The sequence below is a fragment of the Molothrus ater genome, chromosome 9, assembly GCF_012460135.2.
Source record: "Molothrus ater isolate BHLD 08-10-18 breed brown headed cowbird chromosome 9, BPBGC_Mater_1.1, whole genome shotgun sequence".
Taxonomy (NCBI): Eukaryota; Metazoa; Chordata; class Aves; order Passeriformes; family Icteridae; genus Molothrus; species Molothrus ater.
In genome coordinates this window covers 15,709,897-15,734,395 of record NC_050486.2, presented here as the reverse complement: position 1 = coordinate 15,734,395, position 24,499 = coordinate 15,709,897, and the positions used below count along the sequence as shown (strand labels likewise).

General features: G+C 39.3%; 1 protein-coding gene and 1 long non-coding RNA gene across 2 annotated transcripts in view; one reads left to right on the top strand and one right to left on the bottom strand.

Annotated features, from left to right (window-relative positions):
* LOC118689582 (uncharacterized) overlaps positions 1 to 5,764 on the bottom strand; it is a 489,442-nt gene extending 483,678 nt beyond the window's left edge. The window contains exon 1 of the long non-coding RNA XR_008508531.1: positions 5,269 to 5,764. This is a non-coding gene — a long non-coding RNA (uncharacterized LOC118689582). The remainder of the gene's footprint in view (positions 1 to 5,268) is intronic.
* A 265-nt stretch (positions 5,765 to 6,029) lies between these two features.
* The window catches only part of PKN2 (protein kinase N2), a 55,075-nt gene continuing 36,605 nt past the window's right edge, over positions 6,030 to 24,499 (top strand). The window contains 1 exon segment of the mRNA XM_036387408.2: positions 6,030 to 6,317. Coding sequence (XP_036243301.1) covers positions 6,270 to 6,317 — 48 coding nt within the window. The 5' untranslated portion in view covers positions 6,030 to 6,269.

Here is a 24,499-nt window from a genome sequence, read left to right as displayed (position 1 = left end):
TTAATAACTGCTTAGGACTTCAGTCCCTGACAGAGTTACATATGCAGGCTACTGTCTCTGAGAAGAGATAAAGACATGGAGGAAAAAAACCAGCCATCAAGTTAATCATGACCAGAAATCATTACCACCTAAGACTCAGTGTCTGATGAAGTCTGTTTCAGGACTATTCAACGTAGTTATGTGTCCACAAACATATTAGAGCTAAGAAAACACTGATGTATAGATGCTGTATCACCAGACACGTCATACAAAGGACTTACTTCCTGGTTTTGTCAGTCTTTGCTGCAGATTTCAAAACAGCAAGTTCAAATTGGTTGAGGACAACCAGAAGTTCACAAGTCACACACATCAACTTCCACAACACGAGGTGAGACAAGTCTGTGGATAGCATGGTGCAGAAGAAAATGGACACAATCTTCTGACTTCTTTATACCCTGCTGTAAGCTGCTAGCAAATCTGCAGTCTCGTATTTCTGGAAGCAACAGACTGCCCATAGGCAGGTCAAACCCCACATCACAAACATGCAAGAGACATCCCTGCAGCAGCCTTTCAAGCAAAGATCTCTTTTGCAAAGATTTCTCTGGGTAAGCCATGTCTGAGTCATCCCTTGCAATACATTTCCCTTTCCTCCAAATGCAGACTGGGATTTCAGCTGAAGTTGTAAAACTCTTTTTAATTTGAAAAGCTTTTTGGAGGAACTTGATTTACCTAGAATCATAGGAAGTTGCACACCTTACTGATGCACAAGAAGTCCTTCAATTATCTCCTGAGCCTGAATTTTCTGATGTTTATTCATAACAACTTTAGGTCACAGCCAGCCACCTACATTCCTTCAGGAAATCAGCCTTCTTCATAACAGGATGACATATTTGTCATCTTGCCTTGTTTTTGTAACAAACTAACATATTTTCCCCTAGTCACCATTTGAAGTAATGTCCTTGCAATTTACAGAAATAAACCAATGAGACCAGGAACTAGCCAGAGCTATAGCTACCTTGTTTGGACTGATTTTTTATCTACATTGTTGAAAATAAGGTCTTGATGTTACCAGTGCTGCACCAGGCCCTATTCACTTCAGTAGAGTCAATGAAAGCACAAGAGTCCATCTGGGCAGTTCATTTACAGAAACAACATCAAGTATAATAAGCTGGATCCTACAATCAAGATTAATTAGAATCACTGAGACTTAGCATAGGTGTAGAGATCAATAATGTTGATCCACTTGTGGGCTCATAGCCTTAATGTAAAGACATAATGCATTTGTTATTACTTCAAATAATCCAAGTTGATGTCCTCTAGGGAAATGAGGTCTGATCTTAACAGCTGGCTGTGCACAGGTAGGGCTTTCCTCTCCTCAAGGTACCAGTGACATTAGCTGGCATAAGGCAGACTTCTCCTCATAAGAGAAGGATAGAAAAGAAAAACAGCAGGCCATAAGGAACAGGAATGAACCTCCTTCCCCTGGAGCAGTCTTTTATCACTGACTGAAAGTCTTCCCAGGGTCCAGAATTAATAAAACAGATAGTAAGATAAAGTTTGTTGCACTCCACACCTCATAAAATATGCCTACACTTAGCCCTGGGTAATAGTATGTAAACATAGAAGACAAATTTTAAGCAGAAACTGTGCAGCAATTGCTAGGAGGGTTATGATTACATCACAGTAATCCACACAGAAGTTGTAAGATTAGTTGTGTAATTAAAAGAGTAATAAAGGAATAGTTTAAGTATACAAGAAATTTGCAAGCACCACAAGAGCTAAATAAATGTAGGAAATCATTTTAGTGTTCTGTTTGTGACGTGCCATAAACTCATCCCCTTCACTGGCACTGGTACATCAACATGCTCTTATGCTCTCAGGAGCCTTTTCTTACACGGATTTCCCTTTGAGAAATCTGAGTGAAAGGCAGGTAATTAACTCCTGAGAAGTGCTATGAAAGAAGTGAGCTTTCAAAAAACCAAAATTATCCACACTTTTAATTTTTTTTCAATTTTTTATTTTCTCCTTTATGGCATTTTCTTTAATAAACACCAGGAAATTGTTGATCTAAGAAACATTATTATATACACTGATATTTTGTCTCAAGTTTTAACCTGACCTAGACATATTTATTCCTAAATCTATTGGAAAATGTAATATTGGAAGCTTTATAAAACAAAGATTACTCCTATTCCCACAATTATTTGTGAAGCAAAACAGGAAGATGGAAAGTACTATTCTTCATTAATATGCTATTTTTTCAACACCTGTTGGGCTGAAGTAAACAAATAAAGAAGGCAAAGATGTATACATTCTCCATCTCATTTTTCTGTGACACATAGTTCCAGAATTTTGTTTTTAAAAGATTCAACTTAGAGGGTTAACTATGCAAGAGTAACATTGCTTTGTCTAGAAGTCAGGGACAATTAATGGTTACATTATTGAAAATCTGTTGTGGTGGTGGTAGTGGTTTGAGGTTGTTTTAACTAATGTTAGGGCTACATTTGTTTTATATAGTTAGTTGTCTTTATTCCTAAGTGAAAGAACTTAAATTCTATCCCAAAGTTGACTTGAAGTATGAATTTTAGCATTCCTGCTTTATGAGACAAGGATTTCCTTTAACAGGTATCAATATTACTTGCAAAATCAAATAACCTTTACCCCACCCCATTAACAAGGTCACTAATTCTTAGAGCTTGTTCTGTGCTTAAAAAGGTGGTGAGCTGGCCTAGTATTGCTCTGCCCCACTCATCTGTTAAGAGCATATGTAGCATCACATCCAATTTCTTTTTTCCAAGAGTTTAAATTTGCCCATATCTAGGCACATCTCTACATTGTTGTCCCTGTAGACCTACATGACTAATTTAAACAAGCAAGATTAACCAAAAACCTAAAAACGAAATTACACTTTTTTCCTGGTAGTGTTTTACCAGTAGTAAGTATAAGCATATAATTAACACCAATTATCTGGTGCTCTTCACATGTCAATCCTCATTTCTATATGCATCACTAAGTGAAAGTAACTCTTTCTTAGGTGATACATTGGACTAGTTAGAACTATCCTAAAAATACCCTTGATTTTGCTTAGAGTATCCCAAACATTTACATAGTGTTCTGTACTGTGCTTAAGGGCTCACAAGGTGTGTTTTGTACCAGGAACACTGAAAGTCTCAGCTATTCATTTTTCCAGGTCTTTGTGACAAAACTTTAATAACACAACACGAAGAAAAGAAACGATTAAAGGGCTTAGCCAATAGTATTGACATCCATTTCATTCAGTTTGCTTTTCTAGCTTGCTAATTGACTGCAGGGATGAGCTAACAGAATAATGGCTGAAGAGATTGCATTCAGATATTTTAAGGCATAGGCTGAACTCAGGATTCCATATAATGCTAAATTCTCAGAGTTAGGTACTTAACTGCCTTCTATTTTGGGACTCATTTGGAATGTTCCCTCTTGCTCAGTAATTCACTGTCACAGCACTTAAATGCAGAGCTACAGTTGTTCAGGACTGCCTTGTACTTTCCAGACTCTAAAGGAAGAATTATAAAGGATCAGAGCTTTAGCTAAGCTAATATTGTTTTACCAGACCAGTTTCTCTTTAGATTCCTGTGCCACTACACTTCCATCAAAGAATCTAGGACTGTGTCCTCCCAAGCTGTGCAAGTAACATTTGGAATACAAAAAAAGATTACATGCCTTGTCTTGACAGGAGTAATAATATGCTCTAGGCTACACTCAATAGGCAGGCTAGGCTAAGCATGAACCAAAGCCAGCTGCCTGTTTTAGACAGAACCTCAAAGCTTCACTAACTTTGCTGACACCCACTCATATATCTATGAATTTTCTCTGGTGCACAATCTGTGTTTCCCTCTGACCACATCTTGTAAACGAGACATGCAAGCACGTTGATTCTTTTTCCTTTGCAAAGGGACCAGGCAAGGTGAGCTGCAGTAATGGACCACATAGGTGCTGACAAGTATATGAAGTCACTAAGTCACAGTAATCCAGTGATTTCTGATTACTTCATTATATCCTTCAACATCTATTCTCAAAACCAGTTCAAATGAAGTTTAAACATTAGGAATCATTCTATCACGGTCAAAATGAGAAATTATTATATAAAAGCCTTTCTTTCCCCATCCCACCCATCCTGTTTGTACGCACTGTGTGCCACAAGTCATGTCATGGCTGTGGACATGGGCCCGGGGAAACAGCACTAATTCATCCCACTGACACTGAAGCTGGGCTAGCACACATCTCATTGGACAAGAGCCTTTCCAAAATAGTGACTTTTACACAATCAGCAAGTTTTCCTCTGAGCCTGTAATTGCCTGGCCACACAGCACAGAAATTAAGCCACTGGCTTCACGTGGACTAAGTCTAGTCATAAATTTGTGTATGTGAAAGATTATGAACTGTATCAAACAGCTACTTACATGTAAGTCAGTGAAAATGTAACTTCAGTAAATATGTGCATTGTTACTGTAGAACTATATTAATATTTCTTTTATGTGAAACTGTGTGCATATGTTCATAAATTCTTTTCTACTGCATGATAGTACCTCAGATTGCCAGGCTTGTTTGGTGCTCAACAGTGGAAGTATAAGTACACTTAAAATGCTTCAAATTTCCTAGGAATAGTAGTGATAATTTAATGCTGACTTCTGCCATTCCTAGTTCCTCAAGAAAACAAAACAAGCCAACGCTCCAAAGTTTAACTTGCATTCCTAGAGCAAACAGACTACTACTGGTCTGTAGCTATACAGAGATGCAGTAGCATATACAGAGCAAATGCTGATGATGCTTGCATGAAGTTGAATCTATTGAAAATGTCTCAGCTTATAAATTTTACATGAACTGCATAGAGGAAAAAAAAATACAAAAAAGAACAAAAAACAAACCACCAAACAGCTATAATTGCTTCCACAGAGCATTTTGCATTAGTCCAATCAGCCGAACGTAGCATCAAATATTAGGGTGAAATGAGAAAGTGCATGGGTACAGAGTCGACAACAGAAAGCACACGTTTAATGGATAGGTGAAGAAAACCACCAACCCTCGGCACAGGCAGGAAGCTGAAAAGAAACAGTCTTGTGACATGGTGCCACGAGGAAAGAGAAACCATTTCCTCCTAGACACTCTAACCGATTTTGAAGCTCTGAGAAGCTTATTACTCTGAAGATTAACTGAACAGTGCCAACCCCCCCAAAAAACTCACCAAGCATCCCAAGTACAAATGTTTAGCCTTTTAAACTGTTAAAAACGGCATTTACAGCCCCCACTCACCACAACCTCCTGGGCCACTGCTCCAGGTCCCCAGGGCGGCAGGTGGCTGCTTGAGACAAGCGTGAACTCTCCTTCCTGAGCTACCTGCCTTCGCTACCCAACAAACTGAGGGCTTCAGCTGTCTCCTGGGCCCGGGAGAGCCGGGCCCCTGCAGCCCCCAACACCAGGAATGTGCCACACGCTCCCAAACCCCACCACCACTGGAGGAAACGACATGATTCCCAGAGCTGGAGCCTAACGGATGGGGAAGGGCAACGGGCAGAGCATGCAAGGAGAGAGGGGCGAGGCGGCCGCGGGGCTGAGGGCAGTGAGGGAACCAGGGGCTGAGGGGGCTGAGGGGGCTGAGGGGGCTGAGGGGAGTGAGGGGAGCAAGTGGCTGAGAGGAGCGAGTGGCTGAAGGGCCTCGCGCCCGCCTTCCCGCGCTCGGCGCCTCGCGCCGCTCGGCCCGCGCGGGGCAGGTGGGGCGGGGGGCGCGCGCCGCTCTCCGTCTCCGAGGAAGCCCGCTCTTCCTCCCCGCTCAGTCACGTGCTCCGGGAGCCGCAAAGCGGTGACGCCTTTACGACAGGGTGACAGCCAAATGGTGCGACATCGTCGGCGGCCGCAGGCGCAGCAGCCGCGGCGGCCCCAGCGCTGCCAGGGCCGAGCGCCGCGCCCGGGCGGGGAGCGCACGGCGGGCACCGCACGGCGGGGAACGCACCGCGCCGCTCCGCGCCGCTCCGAGCGCGCCGCGCCGCACCGCGGGGAGCGTGCCGCTCCGCGCCGCCCCGCGGGGAACGCGCCGCTCCGCGCCCCACAGCCCACCGCGACCCCCATGAGAGTAGAGGGGTCGGCGGCGGCCCCCCCGCGCACCCCCGCCCGCCTGCCCGAGCACGGAGCGCTCCCCCCGCCCCCGATGCGCCCTTAGTCCCGGCCCCGGACCCGCCTCCCTCGCTCCCCTCCCCGCCGGCGGCGGCGGCAGCGGCAGCAGCAGCGCTCAGGTGCGGACTTCAAACCCCGGCGAAATGGCGTCCAACGCGGCCGAGAGGGAGATCCTCTTCACCGAGCTGCAGGTAAGCGGCGAGGGGCGCCGCCCCAGCCCCGCTCCCCTCCCCTCCTTTCCTGGCGGGGAGGACGGAGGAGCCGCCGCGCCCCGCCGCCCCCTGCCCGCCGCTCGGCGCGGGACGCCCACCCCAGCCCAGCCCGGGCCGGGGGGCCGGCGGAAGCCCGTGCCCACCCCGGGCCTCTTCCCGCTGCTCTCCCCCGGGAGCGGAGGCGCCGCCGCCCGGTCACGGCCACACCCCGCCGCCGGCCGCGACCCGCTTTTGTCTGCGCTCGGCTCCCTCCTTCCCCCGCCGAGCGGCCGTGTCCCTCTGGCGGGGCCTGCCCGGGCCGCGCCCCCGTCCCCGCCGCGGCCCCGCCGGGATCTCCGTCCGCCCGCCCCAAGGCTGCCCGCGCCCGGAGTCCCTACCGGGGCCGGAGCTCTCGCCCTCCCCCCCGCCCGGGGCACGGCGCTCGTCCGGGCCGGGCCCAGAGGGCTCCCGGTGGCCACCCCACGCCCGCGTCAGGGTCAGGCAAAGAGCCTCTCTCTCCTCTGGACACGGCACCGCGCAGGAGCCGAGCAGCTTCCTTCTTGTAGGCCTTGAACGATGAGCTTGAGAAGAGGAGAAAATGGTGCGATCGACTTGATTTGTCACACGGCAAGGGTTCTTGTCACTACGAAAAAACAATCCCAAAAGACCCCGCAACACTGTTAAAGGTTGAAAGCTCAAGGCTTAGAGGTTTCCATCGCTGTAATTTGACCGGGTTTGGTTCCCTGTGCAACTGTTACTTTTCTTCTTGCCAGCTGCAAGGTTAGATGCAATTCCGGAGCTTCACTTTTGTGCTCTTATCTTTAAATGTCAGCACAACCTGCTACCTCTTCAGCTTCCTTGTTCTGAAGAAAGCTTGCTTTTCTTTTTTTTTTTTTTTTTATTTTAATTATACATCACTTAATCCGTGCAAATTGTTATGTTTACCCAGGCAAAGAATGTGTCTCTGAATTTATTAGTTGGACAATGAACCAAAGTAAGAAGTCCATAAATGGAAAGTACTGAATTTAATGGTCAAATAAAAATTAGAAAGGCATGTCTTAAAAAAAAGTAGTTTTATTTATGTAATGCTGTTAAGTTCTCCTGTAGTTCTGAATCTTAGAGGTGTGCTCACTTGAATAGCAAAGGAAGAGAAGGCACAACAGATGCAGGAGTCTACTTAATATTGTAGCACATGAGATGGCTGAAGGCTAAGAATCCATCTAAAATGCTGAACTTTAATCAGTGGCTCCTAAGTGCCTAGGAAGAATCAGTATGTTAATACAAACTTGATACAATGATATATTCGCTTGTAAACTTGTTTGAAGTGGAGAGCTGTGTGAATAACTAACCATAGCAGTACTTCAAGTAGGCTAAATGGAAGCAACATTTCTGTAGAAGTACCCAAAGCAGGATTCCAATTACTTTAAAGAGAAATGAGTGGAGATTTTTCTTTGGGGGCATTGGAAATGTTGGTTTTGTTTTTGTTTTGTTACTTTTTTTCTTGAAAGATGAGACTGACAGTGATACTAGTTAAAAAAAAAAAAAACTAAACTAAAAAAAACCCAAAAAATCAACCAAACAAAAAACCCACCAACCAACCAAAAAACCTAGGATGGATTAGATTCTTGGGTTGCACTATCTGTTCCATTATATATGAAACTTCTGTATTAATAAATACAGCTTCTTGCACAAGACAGAAAGGTTAAGTTAACATGGGAATGCCAGCAGTGTTTAAGCTTTGTGAACTGCTAACTTTAAGGTATTTTTGAGAAGAACTTTCATATCAGAAAGAACTGCTGTAAAGATAGTGTTGTTTGCCATGCTGTATATTAGCAGTGAAATACAAAGGCATCAATGTCGTTCTGCTTGGGAATACCTCAAAACAAATTGCTTTTCATATACCTGTACATAAACAAATTGCTTTTCATATACCTGTACATAAAAGTTGCTTTAGTGATATGGTCTGAAAGTAAAGGGAACTACAGTGCAGTGTGAGATACGCCATTTCACTCATGTTTCTTCAGGAGGGAACTTCCTCAATCATAAGAACTCTAACTTTAAAAGTGCTTATATGTGAAACAGACTTTTGCTTGTATATTGCAATCCTGCACAGAAAGATGAGGAAGTTGAAGAATTCGTGGCTACAGTAAAAGTTTAAAGGGTCAAGTCCATGGGTTGATCTAGATCATGGGTGATGTGTGGTCTAAATGTTTTGTTAATAGATGTGAAAACTTACTGAAAACAAGCTAAACCCAGTGTGAATGCCAAGCTTGTTCCCGCCACGGCTCTAAAGTATCAGTCAGTGATCAATAGAACACATTGCTTCGTGCTGTGCTAAAGTGCTCCTGGTTATGACAGCCCTGTGCGCTCCAGAGTGCTGTAAGGAAACTGTTAGCTTGGGGTGAAGTTTATAGAGGTGGATCAGGAGTTATGAATCAATTGAATGCTCCTGACAGAAAGATTAGCAGACTGACACAACTACTGACTAACAGGATGTGAAGTGGATTCTGAGAAAATACAAAAAACGAAAGAGCAAAGTAACTAGTTGCTAATAAGCAAGTGGTAAAACATAGATGCAGTATGAGTCCTTGTTTCAAAGGCTTAATTAAACAGGCCTTAAATAGACCCTAGATCTCACTTCTCACAATGAAAGTTTTGTATTTTAAATAAGTGATGCCATATCAGATAGAGCAATTGCTTATAAATCTCTGCTAGCAAATATCAACTTCATATTTCTGTTCTGCTTTTTCTACAAAATATTGTATCCATTCTTGTATATTTTATTTTACTTTAAACATTTTCCAGACTGGTAGTGGGATGTAGAAAGTATATCTTGCCACTTAGCAAGTTTTAAACTTAAGTCTGTTCAGGATGAAAAATGCAACGCTTATTTCTCAGTAGTTAGCAAATGCAAAGTACAAGGTAAACTTGGCAATAAGCAAATCCACGTTTTAGTTTGTTCTGGTAGCTTCACCAGCGAAATTGCCTGATTACTAATGATTGAAAGATTACATAAAGCCAGATTACCCTTTTTTGCCTCCTTTTATCTCTAGTACAGGTTCTTTAGTAGGAGGAGGAATGAGCTTGGGTAAGAACCAGTATTGCTGATGTTGCCTTCCCTTCCAAAATTCTGCTGTCCTTCTCTGGGCTTGCATCCCTTAGAACTTTGTACACCAGGTAAACTAGCCTCTCCAGTGCTTGCTCTCAGATTAATTGCACAGTCTTTAACTATTTGCCTCCTGGTGGAAGTGCCAACTCTGTTTCTTCAAAGAAATTAAACTCTAGCTTATGGTGCTGTAGTTTGTCAAATAAGGCATCCACAAAATAAAATATTTTAAAGTTTTTTATGGAAAAATGTTTGGTTTGTTTTTTTCAAATCATTATTAAAAATAATTTTTTTGTGAAGTGTGTATGCTTTCTTGGCAGTGATGGTAGATGTCAGCATAGTAAATTGGTATGGCTGGGTTTACAGAAATTATTGCTTAGAGTATTTAAATGAAACCATTGTGTATGCACAGTGATTACACTTGTGTACTTCTAGGTGTTCCCTAGCACTTCTTTTCTAGACAATACTGTAAATCTTCTAAACTTGGGGCTTTTATTGTTACTGGATTTATTTTACAAAAATTTTCACTTCACTCAAAGTTGTGTTTTGCAAAGCAATACTTGTTTAATATCAGGAAAAAAGTATATTACTTGTGTTTATTTGCTTATATGAAATTGTTTGGTCAAGATAGAGAACTTGGGCTATGCCCTGAAATGAATAAGCATGTAACAAACCCTCCATTACCTCAAATGGAAGTATTAAAGTCTCTTCCTGGAATTAATTTTTCAAACTCAACCATCATGCATATTTTTGATATTACTGAACATTGTGAAAAATGTCTTTATACTGGTCAGCATAAAGGGACCTTTGAATGGATATTTTGTTTTAATACCGTGGTCACCTAATTTCCTAAGGTGCTGTACTTAGAGATCATAAAGCATAAATTTCCTGACAGAATCTTGTTCAAAGGCCATGGTAATTTTTTTTTAGATAGTGATGAACAGTATCACAACTGAAATATGTAAATTACGATTATATGATGGTACATCTGTATAGTTTTTGGTTTGTTTTATTTTTCCATTTCATATCTAGGGCAAGAATATATGTTAAATTAATGTGACTGAACAATGCTTAGTAGTTTATTGGTCTGCATGATACAAATTGGACAGTTGAGTCTGAGGTTATACAACTATGTTTTGTATATAAATGTGTATAAAATTGGGTGCTTGTACTTGTTAAACTACTAGCTGGGACTCTGAAAACCTGTATTTCATTCCTGGCTTCTCTGCTCTCAGCTAGGTGACATTAGGCAGATGGCTTTGCTTACTCATGTCTCCATTTCCTCATCTTTAGAATAGAGGTAATGATGCCTGCTTTTTTTAGAGTTAGAAAGTACTGGGTATTTATTATTAGCTGTGGTCAAGTGCCTAAGGACACCGTAAAAAGGTACAAGTAGCCTAATTAATCTGTTTTGAAGAAACATTGTAATTGGGCTGAACACTCAGCAGTAAGACTGCCTTCAAATAATATTCAGCTAGGACAGATTAGCTTTAAATAATTTTGAATTGCTCTTGTTTCTTCGGGAGGAAGAATGTCACATTCAGGTGAAAATATCCTGAACTAGTCAATTGCAGTTTAAAAAGGATGTACAGCTGCTTGGGACTTCTTAGGTCCCTACAAATGTTTTCACAATTGGTGGATTTAGAAAAGCACTTCAGGGTTTTTTTCCATTTGTGGATGTATATACTCTTTAAACATCCCTGTGTTCAAATATTATATTAGCAAAATATGCATCCTGTTCTCACTGGAACATAAACAGTCCTTAAAATACCTTTTGGTAGGTGGATGGGTGGAGTTTTTTCTTTTGTTTTGGGGTTTGTTTTTTTTTCTTTTTTTGAATTCTGTTAGTGTTCCTGTTAACACAGGAACTTGTATATAATTTAGACTTGTATACATTTGACTGAATTTTCTTTATGAGAGTAGCTGTCTTTTTAGGACCTAGATCTGTTACTTTAGCTCAAGATAAATTATTAGTGATGGCTAGTAGAAAAGTATTTAGTTACACTATATGTAATAGCTCTTCTGGAGAGTTTTATACATTGTGAAGGTCATTCATTACAGTGTAACCTAAAGTCTGCAGTAGAATAACTAGATAAATATGTCCTTGACATTGGGAAACAGTGGTTTGAGGATTTCATGTTGGGATTAAGGATTTCTTCATCAGTGCCTCAGTGCTGAATCAGAGACTAAGACCTCTACATGGATTCAGAGTAACAAAGTCTTGTATGTGTTACGTGCAGTGGATTTTTTTTTTTTTTTTTGTACACACTTGTACAGCTGGTACAGATTGGTTGATGGTAGGCTTTTTGTTTGTTTTGTTTTTTTACTACATGGGTCCAGTAAGTGAATGGGTTCAGGAACAGACTGAGCTGAAGCATCTCTCATGAGACTTTACTGTAGCATGGGCAAAGCATTTGTATGGTACTTTGAAGCTTTAATTATTAATGCTTGGTCTGCAGTTCCTGACATAAGCAAAAGAGCATCTTTGCTAGTGTTTGGTGTGGGTGGGGGAGGTTCTTTTTAAGGAAATGAGATTTATGTTGTAAAATTGAATCCATGGCTTCTGTTACTTTGAGATATGATTGAGAAGTAGTACATCGAAACAGAAACTAATAATACCGTTAGCTAACAATATGCTTTAGGCCTGTCTTTACAAGTGCCAGCAGATATGATGTTTGTTTATTTGAACTGCAGCAATACAGTTATGTCACAGTCACACAAATCAACACAATTTTTGTTGCTGCCATTTTACAGCTACCACTTACTGTTTGACACCTTACCAGTGAATTAAACTACTTGCATGGCAGTTTCGGAGCACATCCTTTGGAGCAAAGCACTGCTCGGTTTTCTCATGATTTTGTGGGATGATTTTCCAAACTTTCAGGAATTCTGTTACTGTATGTCAAACTAAGGAAGTTTTGTGGCATCCATCAGGTTTGCCATGCAAATTTTGTTATCTGGTGAGGATGAGATGGCTGAGGTTTCTGTGGTGAGGAGACACTCACATGAACAGGATAGGAGTGCACATTTGCAGGCTTATGTTCAGCTAAATGAGCCAGCTTTGCTGGGAGTTCTGCTGCTGTTCTACTCTGCTTAGTAGAAGAGGCTGAAATGAGGCTATTCGAGGTAGTGCATTCAAGTTCATCAGTAGGGTGAGCTGAGAGGGTTCATGTGATCAGTTGCTATGGCTCAGAAGTGGGACCACCAGCTGGGTAGTGGTGAGCTGATTGTTTTTTAGAGCAGGCCACGCCTTACTTTTTCTTGATGTCAGGTATAGATACAGTTTCCTATGCTTTGTATCAGCATTATGCCCACTGTGGCTGTACTTCCTGTTTACTGCTGCTGCAGTGTACAGAGCACTTCTGGAGGGAATGCACAGAGATGGCAAGACTGTGGTCTCAGTAATAGAATTTGTTACTTCCACTGGACAGGGAAAAATAGGAATATTAGCATGAGTGTATTTTCCTAGGCCAAGTATATCCCTACTGAAAGCCTTTGTTATTTTACTGTAGATACATAGCTAGCTATCAGATAGGTACCAAATAAGAAATGATAACTGGAAAGGGCTGGGCTGTGAAAGTTTAGGATATGCAGCATTTCCCTGTTCTTTTTTGTGCCATGAAGAAAGGCTGATATGTGACAAGACCCAGGGCCAGTGTGCTCTGGCCCTACATACAAATCAGGGTTAGTAAAAACCTTAATGTGGATGTGACTAAATTAGTTCGCTTTTTCTACCTCCAATTCCTATGGATTCCTTTAAGCCTTGTTTTATTCACTGGAGATGTATTGCTTTTTAAATGATAGGGAGTTTCTGACTCCTTCTCTAAATAAGTGCAGATCAGAGAGCTTGAATCAGAAGCCTTTAATACCTGGCTCCTGTCTTAATGTTATGTGTGGGAGTCTGGTGTTGAAGAAAACTGTTTTTATTCTCTTGAGGTTTTTCTGACATTTGTTACCTTGCAACATGGTAGTAGGGTTCATACTTTTTAAGTTTCCATTAAATACAAGAACACATTAGCCTGAAAATTACAGTAGCAGAATCAGTTCTGTTTCTATTGAGAAGAACCAGAGAGCTTTCCATTAACTTTCCACACTTGTTATTAGGATGTCACAAAATGCAATAGGCAGCAAATCTATAGCCAGGAGAAGGCATAATTAAGTCTGCAATACCAAGGAACTAATAGATTCTACTAAAGTTATAAGATAAATCTTAGGAATACCGTGGGGCTCTGTTTGTTACTGTGATGAAACACTTCCAAGCAGATCAGGTCAGAAGGGAGAACTTTCCTTGTGGATAAATACAACAGCAGTAGTTTTCTGAGCCCTAAACCAGAGAATATTACTCAATTCTTGGAATGTGGGTGCTGATACACCTTGTAGTTGGCTTTTTTTTTAGCTCCTAATACTCAAAGTACTTGAACATCTCTACCACATAAATTTTCTCTAATGCAACTTGAAAAGTAAATACACATACGTGAACTTCATAAATACATATGCACTATCCTGTGTGCTCATATTTGTTAGACTGTTGAAATAAATAGGTTATTTAAATTAATAAGAAGTAATAGTAATTTTAATTGTTATTTACCTGAAATAGTACTTGTAAATAATAGCAGTACATAGGTGTTTTGAAGTTATTCTTCTATTCAGCTGTGTGTATGTATATCATTTTTTTTATTCAAACTTCATGTAACTTTTGAGGAGAAACTGAGAGTTGATGTATAAAACATCAGAAAAAGTGTCCTTTTTTTGTTTTTCATTTCAAATTCCTAAACACAAACCATCTAATTAACCAGGTAATAGTGATGTTGTTTAGTATATCACTGGTGCCATAGTTGGCCTGTGAACTTAGGAACTTTAACGTATGTATTTTTGAAAACTGTTGAAAGTATATTCAGTTTGGTTTTCTTTGTTGCAGTAAGACAGGTCTGTGACATAAATTTAGGATGGAAAAGTTCTAGTTGGTTCATTGATGATGTCCTGTGCTGAAATTGGAAGCCTTGCCCATACAGACTTGAGTCTGTTGCTCAAAGAAAGTGTCAGACTCTGTCAGCTGGTACCACTGCTCAAAGTGAGCATGTGCCATATTATGGTGCTTTACATTTGCACAGGCAGCTAGCTATATGGTGAACAGATTTTGTTGGGTTGTTTTGGTGGGATTTTTTCACCCCTAGATTAGTTTTCAGCCAGATCAGGTTCAAAATTGCAGTCACTGTGTGGCCATATAAAAATTTGTACTGCATGTATCAGTGAGTGGTCTGGAACAGGAACAAACTGTTAGGGGAGGTCAGGACTGCTTGTTCTTTAGGATGCTTTTTATTGCCTGCAGTGGTGGTTCATGCAGTAAAATGTTTATGGGAATACAGATTCACAGCTAAGGACTGTGTGGAGTCCAATTCTGCTGCAGGTGAATATGCTGATAATGAGCAGTCTGTTGCCACTGTCTGAGGCAATTGCCACTGTCTGTGGCAATTCTCTTCTAGCTTGACGTTCTTCAAGCAGAAAGTCTCACAATATGCCTGTGACAGTGAAAACCTGTTTGTCTGAAAAGGCATTAAAAATAGAATTGGTTTGGACATCATGCATGGATGGAAAATATAGTTACATTTAGTTTGAAGTTGAAGGCTGAGAACAGTGGTAAGGTTTGGTAGCAGTACGAGGCCAGTGTAGGGCTATAAGCCCAAGTTTATTAGCTAACTTTTAGAAGTGCTAAGTCTTTGCTATTTAACCTTTTATGCACTCAATGCAAGAAGAAATTTTGTAGAATCTTGAGTCTTTTTGTTATTTCTCTAACTGAAGTGGAAGAAAAAGTGAGTGTACAATTGAAATGGATGGGATTGAATTTTGGAGTGAAGACAAAGTACTATAAAAGTGCAAAGTAATACTATAAATGTACTGCCCATAAAGGTAATGAAGAGACTGAGGTATTATATAGGGCTTGGTCTGAATACATTTGTCAGTTAATGAGTAGCTCGATAAGTGTGAGACATTTGAATATTCAATAGGGAAATAAATCTCCTACAGTGATGAGCTGAATGTTTGCAATAGGAAAATATCTCTGAATGGTCACATGAGCATCATTTAAAGCACCACTTAGAGGACTTTGAACTACTGTGTACAAGACTGATTCTGTGTTTCAGGGGTCTAGCCAAATTTTGGGGAGAAAAGGCCTAAAAATCTGGTGCAGACGTAAGAAGTTTGAGGTAACAAAGTGATTAAATGTTTTCAATGTTCTTGTGTTGAATTAATTCCAAAATTATAAATTCTTTGGCATTCTCCTTGTACTTGCAAACCCTGAATGTATTCTTTTGTATCTGTGCTGTTGAGGTGAAAGATTATGTTTAAAATAAACAAGGAGATTGTTTTTGGTGATTCCAGGTGTTCCAGAGCTCTCTAGTAACAACAAGCTCATTTCTGTAATGTAGGCTAGAAACTTTATGCCAGTCCTTAGAAAAATGGAAAAAAAACTTGCTTGGTTCTGTTTTTCTACCTTTCTTACTTCTCTTCTGCAGGAAGAGGAACATAACCACTTCCTTTTATGATAGATTTTAGGACTTGCCCTATTTGCATCACTGAGCTTACTAGATATGAGATTGAAGTTTCTTTTTCATCATTGTAATGCATGTTATCACTTGGATTTTTGAGTAACATAAGCCCAAAAGCATCCAAATCTATTGCTGAGAATTTAGAAGGAATGCAAATCATCCACTGCTTTTCAACTTCATATGTTAATTTCTATGGGAAGACACTGCAAAACAATGAAGTGGAATATGTTTTAAGAGAATGTTTCCTTTATAGATGGATCTGCATATGGCATGACAAGATTCTTTCTTTCCTAATACTCAAATTGTGGAAGCTAAAATTATAAGATAAATTATGACAAGGAAGTGTCAGCTTTTCTGACAAGTGTTATTAACCTCTGCAGTTGTAAGGGTGTGTGCTGCCTGCAACCCATCCAGAGCATGTCGGGAATTCCATGGGCATAATCGGATGGGGAGACCCAACAGAGTAAACCAGATTCTAGCAAAAGGTTGCAGAAGCCAAAGTCAAAGTTTCAGAGACTTGTATTGAAAAATACAAAAAACAAGCATACAGATCTACAGAAGATTTTAAAATCAGCAAGGCCTTTTTGTAGACATATTCTAAACTTAGTGACAGCAGTAGAAAAGTAAAAGTACTGTAAATCGTACATGCCTGACTACTCATGTAGCATTCTTGAACTGCTGCCCATCTGGGACTCAGCAATCTCCTTTAATGGAAGCATGTTTTCTTCAATATTTGAGTTTGTTTGTTGCTTATTTATAAGCTCATATGAAGCCGTTGTTTTAGGCTGAAAATGCCTGGATGTCAAGAGTTATGAGTTGCAAATTATAATATCCATAACTAGGGGTCCTCAGAAAGATTATTTAAATTTTATTATTGAAACTTAACTCATTATTTAGGGAATTTTCTTCAAGTTGCTATGATTTGCATCTTTGGTTTCCCAAGAGATGGGAACATGACATTTTGAAAATTAAAGCAGACAGTGCTTCAATACTAGAAAAACATAATTTCTTTCAGAGGGTTTTTTAATTGTACTCTACTTCTTTATTCAGGCAAGTTAGTGTGAGTCAAACTAAGTATTTTTCTGTTGGGTGAAAAATTTAGTTTTAAGTATTCATTTTTATCAAGCTGGTTCATATAAGATTCCTCAGCATATAAGCAAGCCACTTCAAAAAGGAACATCTTGATCTGAGTTTTTCCTTTTCATTTTGTATGTACATTTTTCAAATAAAATATTAATCTCTGGCAAAGTACATGACATTTATCGGCAGTTAATTTTTTGTTTTGGGGGCAAACTCCTTTCTTGAATTCTGCCTTTACTTGTAACATGCTACATAATGCTGAAACAAATTACAATTGTAAATTTAATTGCTTTAGAAATTGGTCTTTATTTGTATTAGGATTCTGCACAAGAGAGCAAGTGAATATATTCTCAAGTTTTAATTAAATTAATTCTAACAGTTTTTTTTTTTTTTTTTAAATCCTTAGAAGATTCTTAAGTGTAGGAGGGGTATCCAGTATCATCATATATTTTTCAGGTTAGCAGCCAGACTAACTAATTTGAAGTGTTTCTTTTTGGTGGCAGTAACTCGGTGACACTGTCAGGGCAGCAGTTTCTGTGAACATGGAAATTGATTTCTTTAACTCCAGTGACATTCTTGAACTAGATGATGTTGGGTTTGAAAGAAAAGCAAGGGAGATCCAAGTTCTGCTAATGATCTCCCATTTTTGCAATTTTTTTTTCTTTCTACAATAGACTATACTGTTTTATGAGCTCAAAGGTGCCATTTCCTTTCTCTAGCATTTGCCTTCCTTCCCATCTGCTACTTTAATTAATTTAGTGTCAATTTAAGGTTTATACAGTACTTGAAGTAAACAGATTTTTAAAACTTAACTACAGGCATCCGTAGATGTTTCTTTACTGCAATGAATATACTTTGTACAGAGTGAAATACAACTGCTGGAAACCTGAGATACAAAGGCAGTGAGTATTTTAGTGGCATATACTGGGAATGAACAGAGCTGCCTCTTCCTCACTCAGGGTTAGCTGGCTGTGGTTCTGGCATCTTCAGAAAATGGGGAGGACCTGTGCCTAGGCAGAAGCATTGGCTGCTGTACCCCAGACCCTTCATAATAATGCTGGTTCATTGTGTCCTGCCTGGCTAAAGCAGTGCAAAGGGCATGAAAAAGAAACCAGTAATGCTCAGAGAGGTCAGAGATGGTTAGAGTTGAGAGGATGGAGCCTGACCTAAATATAGTATCTTAGCTTAATTTGGAAAATGGTGTATGCAGATTGGGACTGTACTTTATTTTTGTAGTTAAATTTCTTTTTTTTTATTGAGGAGACTGATTTTTATTTTTCTCCTGTGACTCTTGACATCTTTAATACAATACTTGAGAGAGCATCAAAAAAACACACTCCACCCACTCAGAATCAGCCCCTTCCAAGTGCAGTTAGAAAATAGCCACAGTCACATAACACTTAAATTTCAGAATATGAAAGTCTCTTTCATAAAGTAAGAGTCATCTTCCTGCTGGTATTTTTCAGTCAGAAGTTAATTTGTGTATTTTTGGCTCCTAAAGATGACATGCTTTAGATTAGACAGGTCATTATAGAGGAATACATTGTAGATACTCTGGGGAATGCAGCAGGTTAACCATAAATAGCTTCTGATTGCAGTAGTTGCTTTCCTTAGCTTAAGGCAGTTCTTCGTGAAGGTTTTGCTCAATGTCATATCTAGACTATTTTTTGGTAGTTCTTAGTTATTAATAAAGCAGAATATTCTACTTTTGCTTAACGGATTTTTCATGCTACAGTTTCTAGTTTTCTACAGAGAAAAATCTGAAGATTTTTCTCAGGCTGCTAACTGAAATGCTCCTGAACTGGAATGAAGTGGAAAACTTTTAGTCTTGAAGAAAAATGCCTCAAAAGTGATGAGCATACCAAAATCAGACTCACATTAGCAACAAATATTTCTAGGATGTTTTTTGAAATTGTGTATATGAAGACTGCTGTTTATATGTGCCCTGTAAAATAGGGTGAGGCTTTTATTGTTAAAAAATTGATCAATTTAGGATAAACATGTTACATACCACATTCAAGGTTCCATTCATATGATTGTGGCTGGAAAACACATAGACTGCATATGTAACCTTACCTACTCTGAAAAGGGAGGAGTATTGAGATCACTAACAAGTATGTCTTGTGCATTTTCTGAATACTCAGCAGTATAAAAAACATCATTATTCCCTTAATCTAATGCACTTGTAAGGTGAGACCTTTTTACCATTGTTATGTATACATGGGTTTATTGGGATATCCTTTAAGATTTAGTTTTATATGTATGTCTATACATGATGCACTGAAAAACTGTTGTTTTGTTCTGCTTTATTTCTGTTATGTTACAGGTCTCGGTGCATTGGTTACTCTGAAACTGCTGCTTCCCATTTTCTATTTAACTGATACTGAGCTGTGCTGGTAGCAAGAGCTAGGTGGAGGGGAGTCCTATGCGAGTACATGTGCAAAACAGGAAACAGCTTACTTGGGAGATGGTGCTGAGGCTAAGCATAAAGAGTAAAATTTGTTCAATATGCAGTAAGAAATCCCTTGCTAAAATCCTAGGCTTTTATTCTACACTTTTCACTGTAAACTTCATATGTAAGTCATATGTTCATTTTAGGTCATAAAAAAGTAGATTTACTTAGAGTACTTATTACAGTCAGTGGAGAATCAGGGCTCCTAAAAACTAAGAAAATGTAGAAAGGTTTTACAATCAAAGCTTTAGGCATATTTGTATTTAGAAATGTACTAAGAATTTTTTGCAATCCATGTAGGAAGTGAATTCACCTGCCTCTTTTTCATTGCTGTTGCATATAAAGCAGTTAAGTCAGGCAATTTTCTTTTGGCTTCTGTTGCAGGTTAAGACAGGATACTATTTCTTCATTATTCTGTAATGCCTAGGGATTCTTAAATAGAAAATAGACATTAAGAGCCAGTGAGAATCTTTCTACCATATTTTAAGGGTCAGAGGAAGAAGGATTGCAAAAACACTATTCAAATGTATCACAATGTGCATCAGTGATGCTCTGTAAAAGTCTCAGACAAATGGAACATGAAGTAATGCTTCTATAAATAACCCTGTGTTCATACGTAAACTTTTACTGCAAGAGCATGGAATGAGATGCCTGCATCTCTACAAGTGGAATTTTGGGTGTGGCAGTCCCAGTAGGGAAAAGTGATTTTTTCTACTGACCACCTGTAAAAGATGAGGAAAGGATTTAAGAAGACTTTCCCATCCTTCTTTTACTGGTGGAGGTGAAAGCAGGAGCAGGATTTCCAGCTGGTTGGAGTGTAGGCTGGGAACTTGAGTAACTTCAGATAAAACAACCCAAACTACTGTGAGAGAGTTCTCAGTCCTAGAGTAGGAAGACACAGATCCTTGGTATAAATACAAGCATACATCCCTTTCCTGTATAACAGATTCAGCTACCAAGCTGGGAAACCCATAAGCTCTGCTGAAGCTGCTGTTGCACACAGTCCTAGAAAGCAAAAAATCTGGTTCCTTCACCAGGATCTAGTATTTAGCCACTTGGCCTCTTGCCTTATAAAACAGATGTTAGTATTATCTCTGATATGTATTGCTGCATTTATAATGTACAAAATAGTTGGCTGCTAAAGATGATGGCTTAATTAGAGTGGAATGTAGACTCTCAACTCTTCCATTAGTTTTGAAATGGCTAAAAATAGCTCCTGTAGAACATAGTAAAGTAAAATGGACTAACATATCAGTTGTTTTTGCTGAAAGCTGAATTGCCAGAAACAAAGAAATTCGAGGGTTTTTGTTTTCAATTGCTATTTATCCATCTCAGAAATTGAGATTTTCATTCAGAGACCCCTTTATTGTACTTTTCAGATTAAAGAAATTGTGTATTGGTCTTCAGCAATGTCCTGATGCTTGCTTGTGTTATTGAGAAACATTCCTTTTTATTGTGAGGATTTCTTTTGCATCATTTCAATATTTAAGATTTTTAACCTGCACTGAAAGACTGCAGAAGTTCCAGTTGTAATGATTTGTTTCTGTAGTAAGACATTTTAGCTTTCTTCTCTTGCAGTTTAGTTAAAGCGTGTTACACTGAAGTCTCACCACTTAACAGATGTGGCAACAGCTGATACTGTGATTTGTGGATGAGCAGAATTCTCAATCTGTTGCATTACCCGAGATAGATAATAATATCTTTTTCATGGTAGCAATTATCTAACTCATTTTTCATTCATAATATACAAGAAAAATATCTTACCGCTTGGGATTGGACCTGATTGTCCTTAAGCATTAATAAATTAGGGTTTGGGTTCCTTGAGGTTTGATTTTTGTATTTCTGCATAGTAACTAAAACTCCTTCACAAGCAGAAGTTTACCCACACATTTTTATCTTAATGTTAACATTACAGCTGTTAAAAATATATGGTTGCAATGAATGGTAGCTTCTCTTTAAAGTAAGCATATTTTTGGATGCATGCCCACCAAATTATCACCTTTGTACAGTGTGCATTGAGTTTGAGGAGGAGTTATCAAAGTCATAAGACATGATTTTGACTCATGTCTGTTGACTTGACCTTTTAACCTTTGAAAATCTCTTCTACCCAATTAAATACCACATCCTGTAGTTTGGATAATGTAGTGACATTATTTTTTCAAACATCTTGAGCTACATGTATAATATTACTCTATTCTGAATGTTAGACAAAAACAGGTAAATGTTTTGAATGAAAAAAATGCAATAAGCATATTGGTATTGGGGTGACCTGGAACAAAATTATGCTAACTTTCAGTAGCAGCAGAATTTTTTGCATTTAGGTGTTTGCTTTAACATGCACTTCAGCAGATCCCTTACTGGTTGTGGTGGAAGCAGTATGGGGAAGGGGGGGAGAGTGTTTCTCCCTGGTGGACTGATTCGTTTCTGTATTACTTATACTTAGAGGCAAATTCACCACACAGTGTTTGCATGACCTTACCTTTTTCTGAAATAGTTCTGTTTCCTGAGTAACTTATGTTATACCTCAAGCACTTCAAAGCATTATAACAACTGCTTGCATCAAACGTGAGCTTAATATAACAGAGAGATCAGTCAAGTCAAACTGAGACAAACCTTGTGATAAGAATTTCTCTCAAGCCCCCTTCCTTGTTTCAGTCTCTGGCAGTAATTCAAAATGAGTGTATGAATTTCTGAAAGAAATGGATACCATGGATACCCCTATGTAGGGTTTGGCAAGTGTATTAAAATACACTGTATTTTAAATATATACATGCTGTATATATTCAAGAAATAAATTTAGGCCATTAGGATGAAGTTGTTTATTTATTTATATAGTACAGAAAATTGCAGGTGTTCTCATGAAAAAAAAAAAACCCCTGCAATTCTTATGGGATTTTTGAAAGTGTTTAAAGTAACAAGAAAAGAAAAAAAAATTCACAAATACCTAAATCCCTCACAATACATAGTTTTGCTATCAGTTTTAAAATTTAAGGGATTTTTATTTTAAAGTAGCCTCAAACTGTCAAACACACACAAGAATGCTCATTTCTCTGCTATTTACTAGTTCATATTTTCATATATTTACTTCATATTTTTATGGGATCTCAAAGATTCTTTTCACCAAGACATTTCTCAAAAGAAGACTAAATTTTTCAGTTCAAATTTAGAAAATGCAAAACAAGTTTGTGCATGTAATTCCTGTGTTGGCAGTAGGAGGTAGGACACAGATACCTGTCTGTTTTCGCTGCCCAGTCCAGTGCAGTGAGTGTACAACTCCGGGATCTGTGGCTGAGGGACTTAGTCTTGCAATATTTTGTGCTCCTTTGAACTTGCCTCTCTTTCATTTGTTGAACTGTCACTTAATCCACCTGTTTTCCTTATCTTTTAAAGCAAAGTGTATATATTTACCACATTATTAATATATGATAATGTTACAGGCATTAGATGAGAAATTATCATTTCAGTGCTTTGATTGCCTGCATCTTGGTGAGGTTGCATTTTAGGGGAATTACTTCAGTCTCCTTGGCACAGTTCTATGATACATCATTATTGGTGATATTTTCAGCATGCACTATGGTATTAACATTTCATAAAATCTTGTTCCGTGTACCTTGAAAGGGACTGTTTGTATTTTGGCATTTAATAGACCTTCACCTACCATATGTGGTCTGCTTGAAACCATACTATTTACATAAAAAGAAATTTTCTTCCGAGTATGTTATTCTCATATGTGATGAGAAGCTAAATGAAAACTAAGCAAAGTCTCATAGAGAATGGAGAAGTGGCATTATTATAGCCATAATTTCATATCCTGATCTTCCTGGGCACATGTTAATAAAGATTGTGACAGCAGTCCCTATTGATGGGAACTAGGATTTTGCTATTTCTTTTGCACGTCTGAAACTAGAGAGGGGAAGTTTTGTTTCCACTGTACTGGCCTCTATTGGAATTTTTTGGCTTGAGTCAGAACTTCAAGTTAGAGATAAAAGTTTGGAAACTGCTGAAGTGTTTGTACCACACCTGTTGCCAGAATATGTGGTCATGCTTCTTGGATACTGTAGCCATTTGCTGGCCTCCCATTTGAGTGCTCATCACCTGTGTTGTGCCATAGCCTCCATCAAGCTTTTGTGATTGTGAGAAACTGTGTGAAGTCATTGACATATGATACATGAAGTCATATGGCATTGAAAGAAAATCTTCAGTGTGAAGTGTGAAGATTTTCAGTGTGAAGATTTTCTTTCAATGTCATATTTCCTTGGAAGCCTCCTTGCAGGTTCTTCTCCTTGTGTAAAACCATCAGGAGCTCCTGCAACAAGAAGCAGCTGAAGGCAACATTTCTTAGAATGTTTTCTTTCCCTTCTGTAGCAAAAAAGGCTCTCTCTTATGCCCCTTTCTCTCCTTAGTGTTGGCACAGCTCTGCATGGACACAACTTCTAGTTCTGTAAGCAAGTCTTGACTGCCCTTAGAGCACCTTTGGGGGCCATGCTCTTTGTGTTAGAAAGTTCTGGCTGAATCAGGGATTTTTGATGGCTGGAAACTAGATGATAGCAAGGACACCCCAGGGAATTTTATTACCTGTTTAGATTAGGTGTTTTGGCTGAGTCAGGCCACACAGGTTTTATTCAGGAGATGTAGGACCAACTGCTGCAGCCCAGGACCTATTGTGTGAGTGAAAGCAAATGTTCCCTCTAAAGTATTCATCAGCACAGCAGTTCAAACTGGGAGAGCATAGCAGAGGTGACCAGCTGATTGAGGACCTCCCTATTTAAGGAACACGTTTTTCCTTTTATTAAAATCAATTTCATCTCTTACAGATGCAGTTGGGCACTCACTGTTTGTGCACAGGAATTGAACCCCATTTAATCAGTGTCCTACTTGAATTCATCCATGTATAATGTAGTGGACTGTAGATATTTCTGCCTTAAACAGCCTCTTGTTACAAAGCAGAAAGCTGTGACTTAGATTAAATTTAAATCCTGATTTGTGACATGTTAGCACA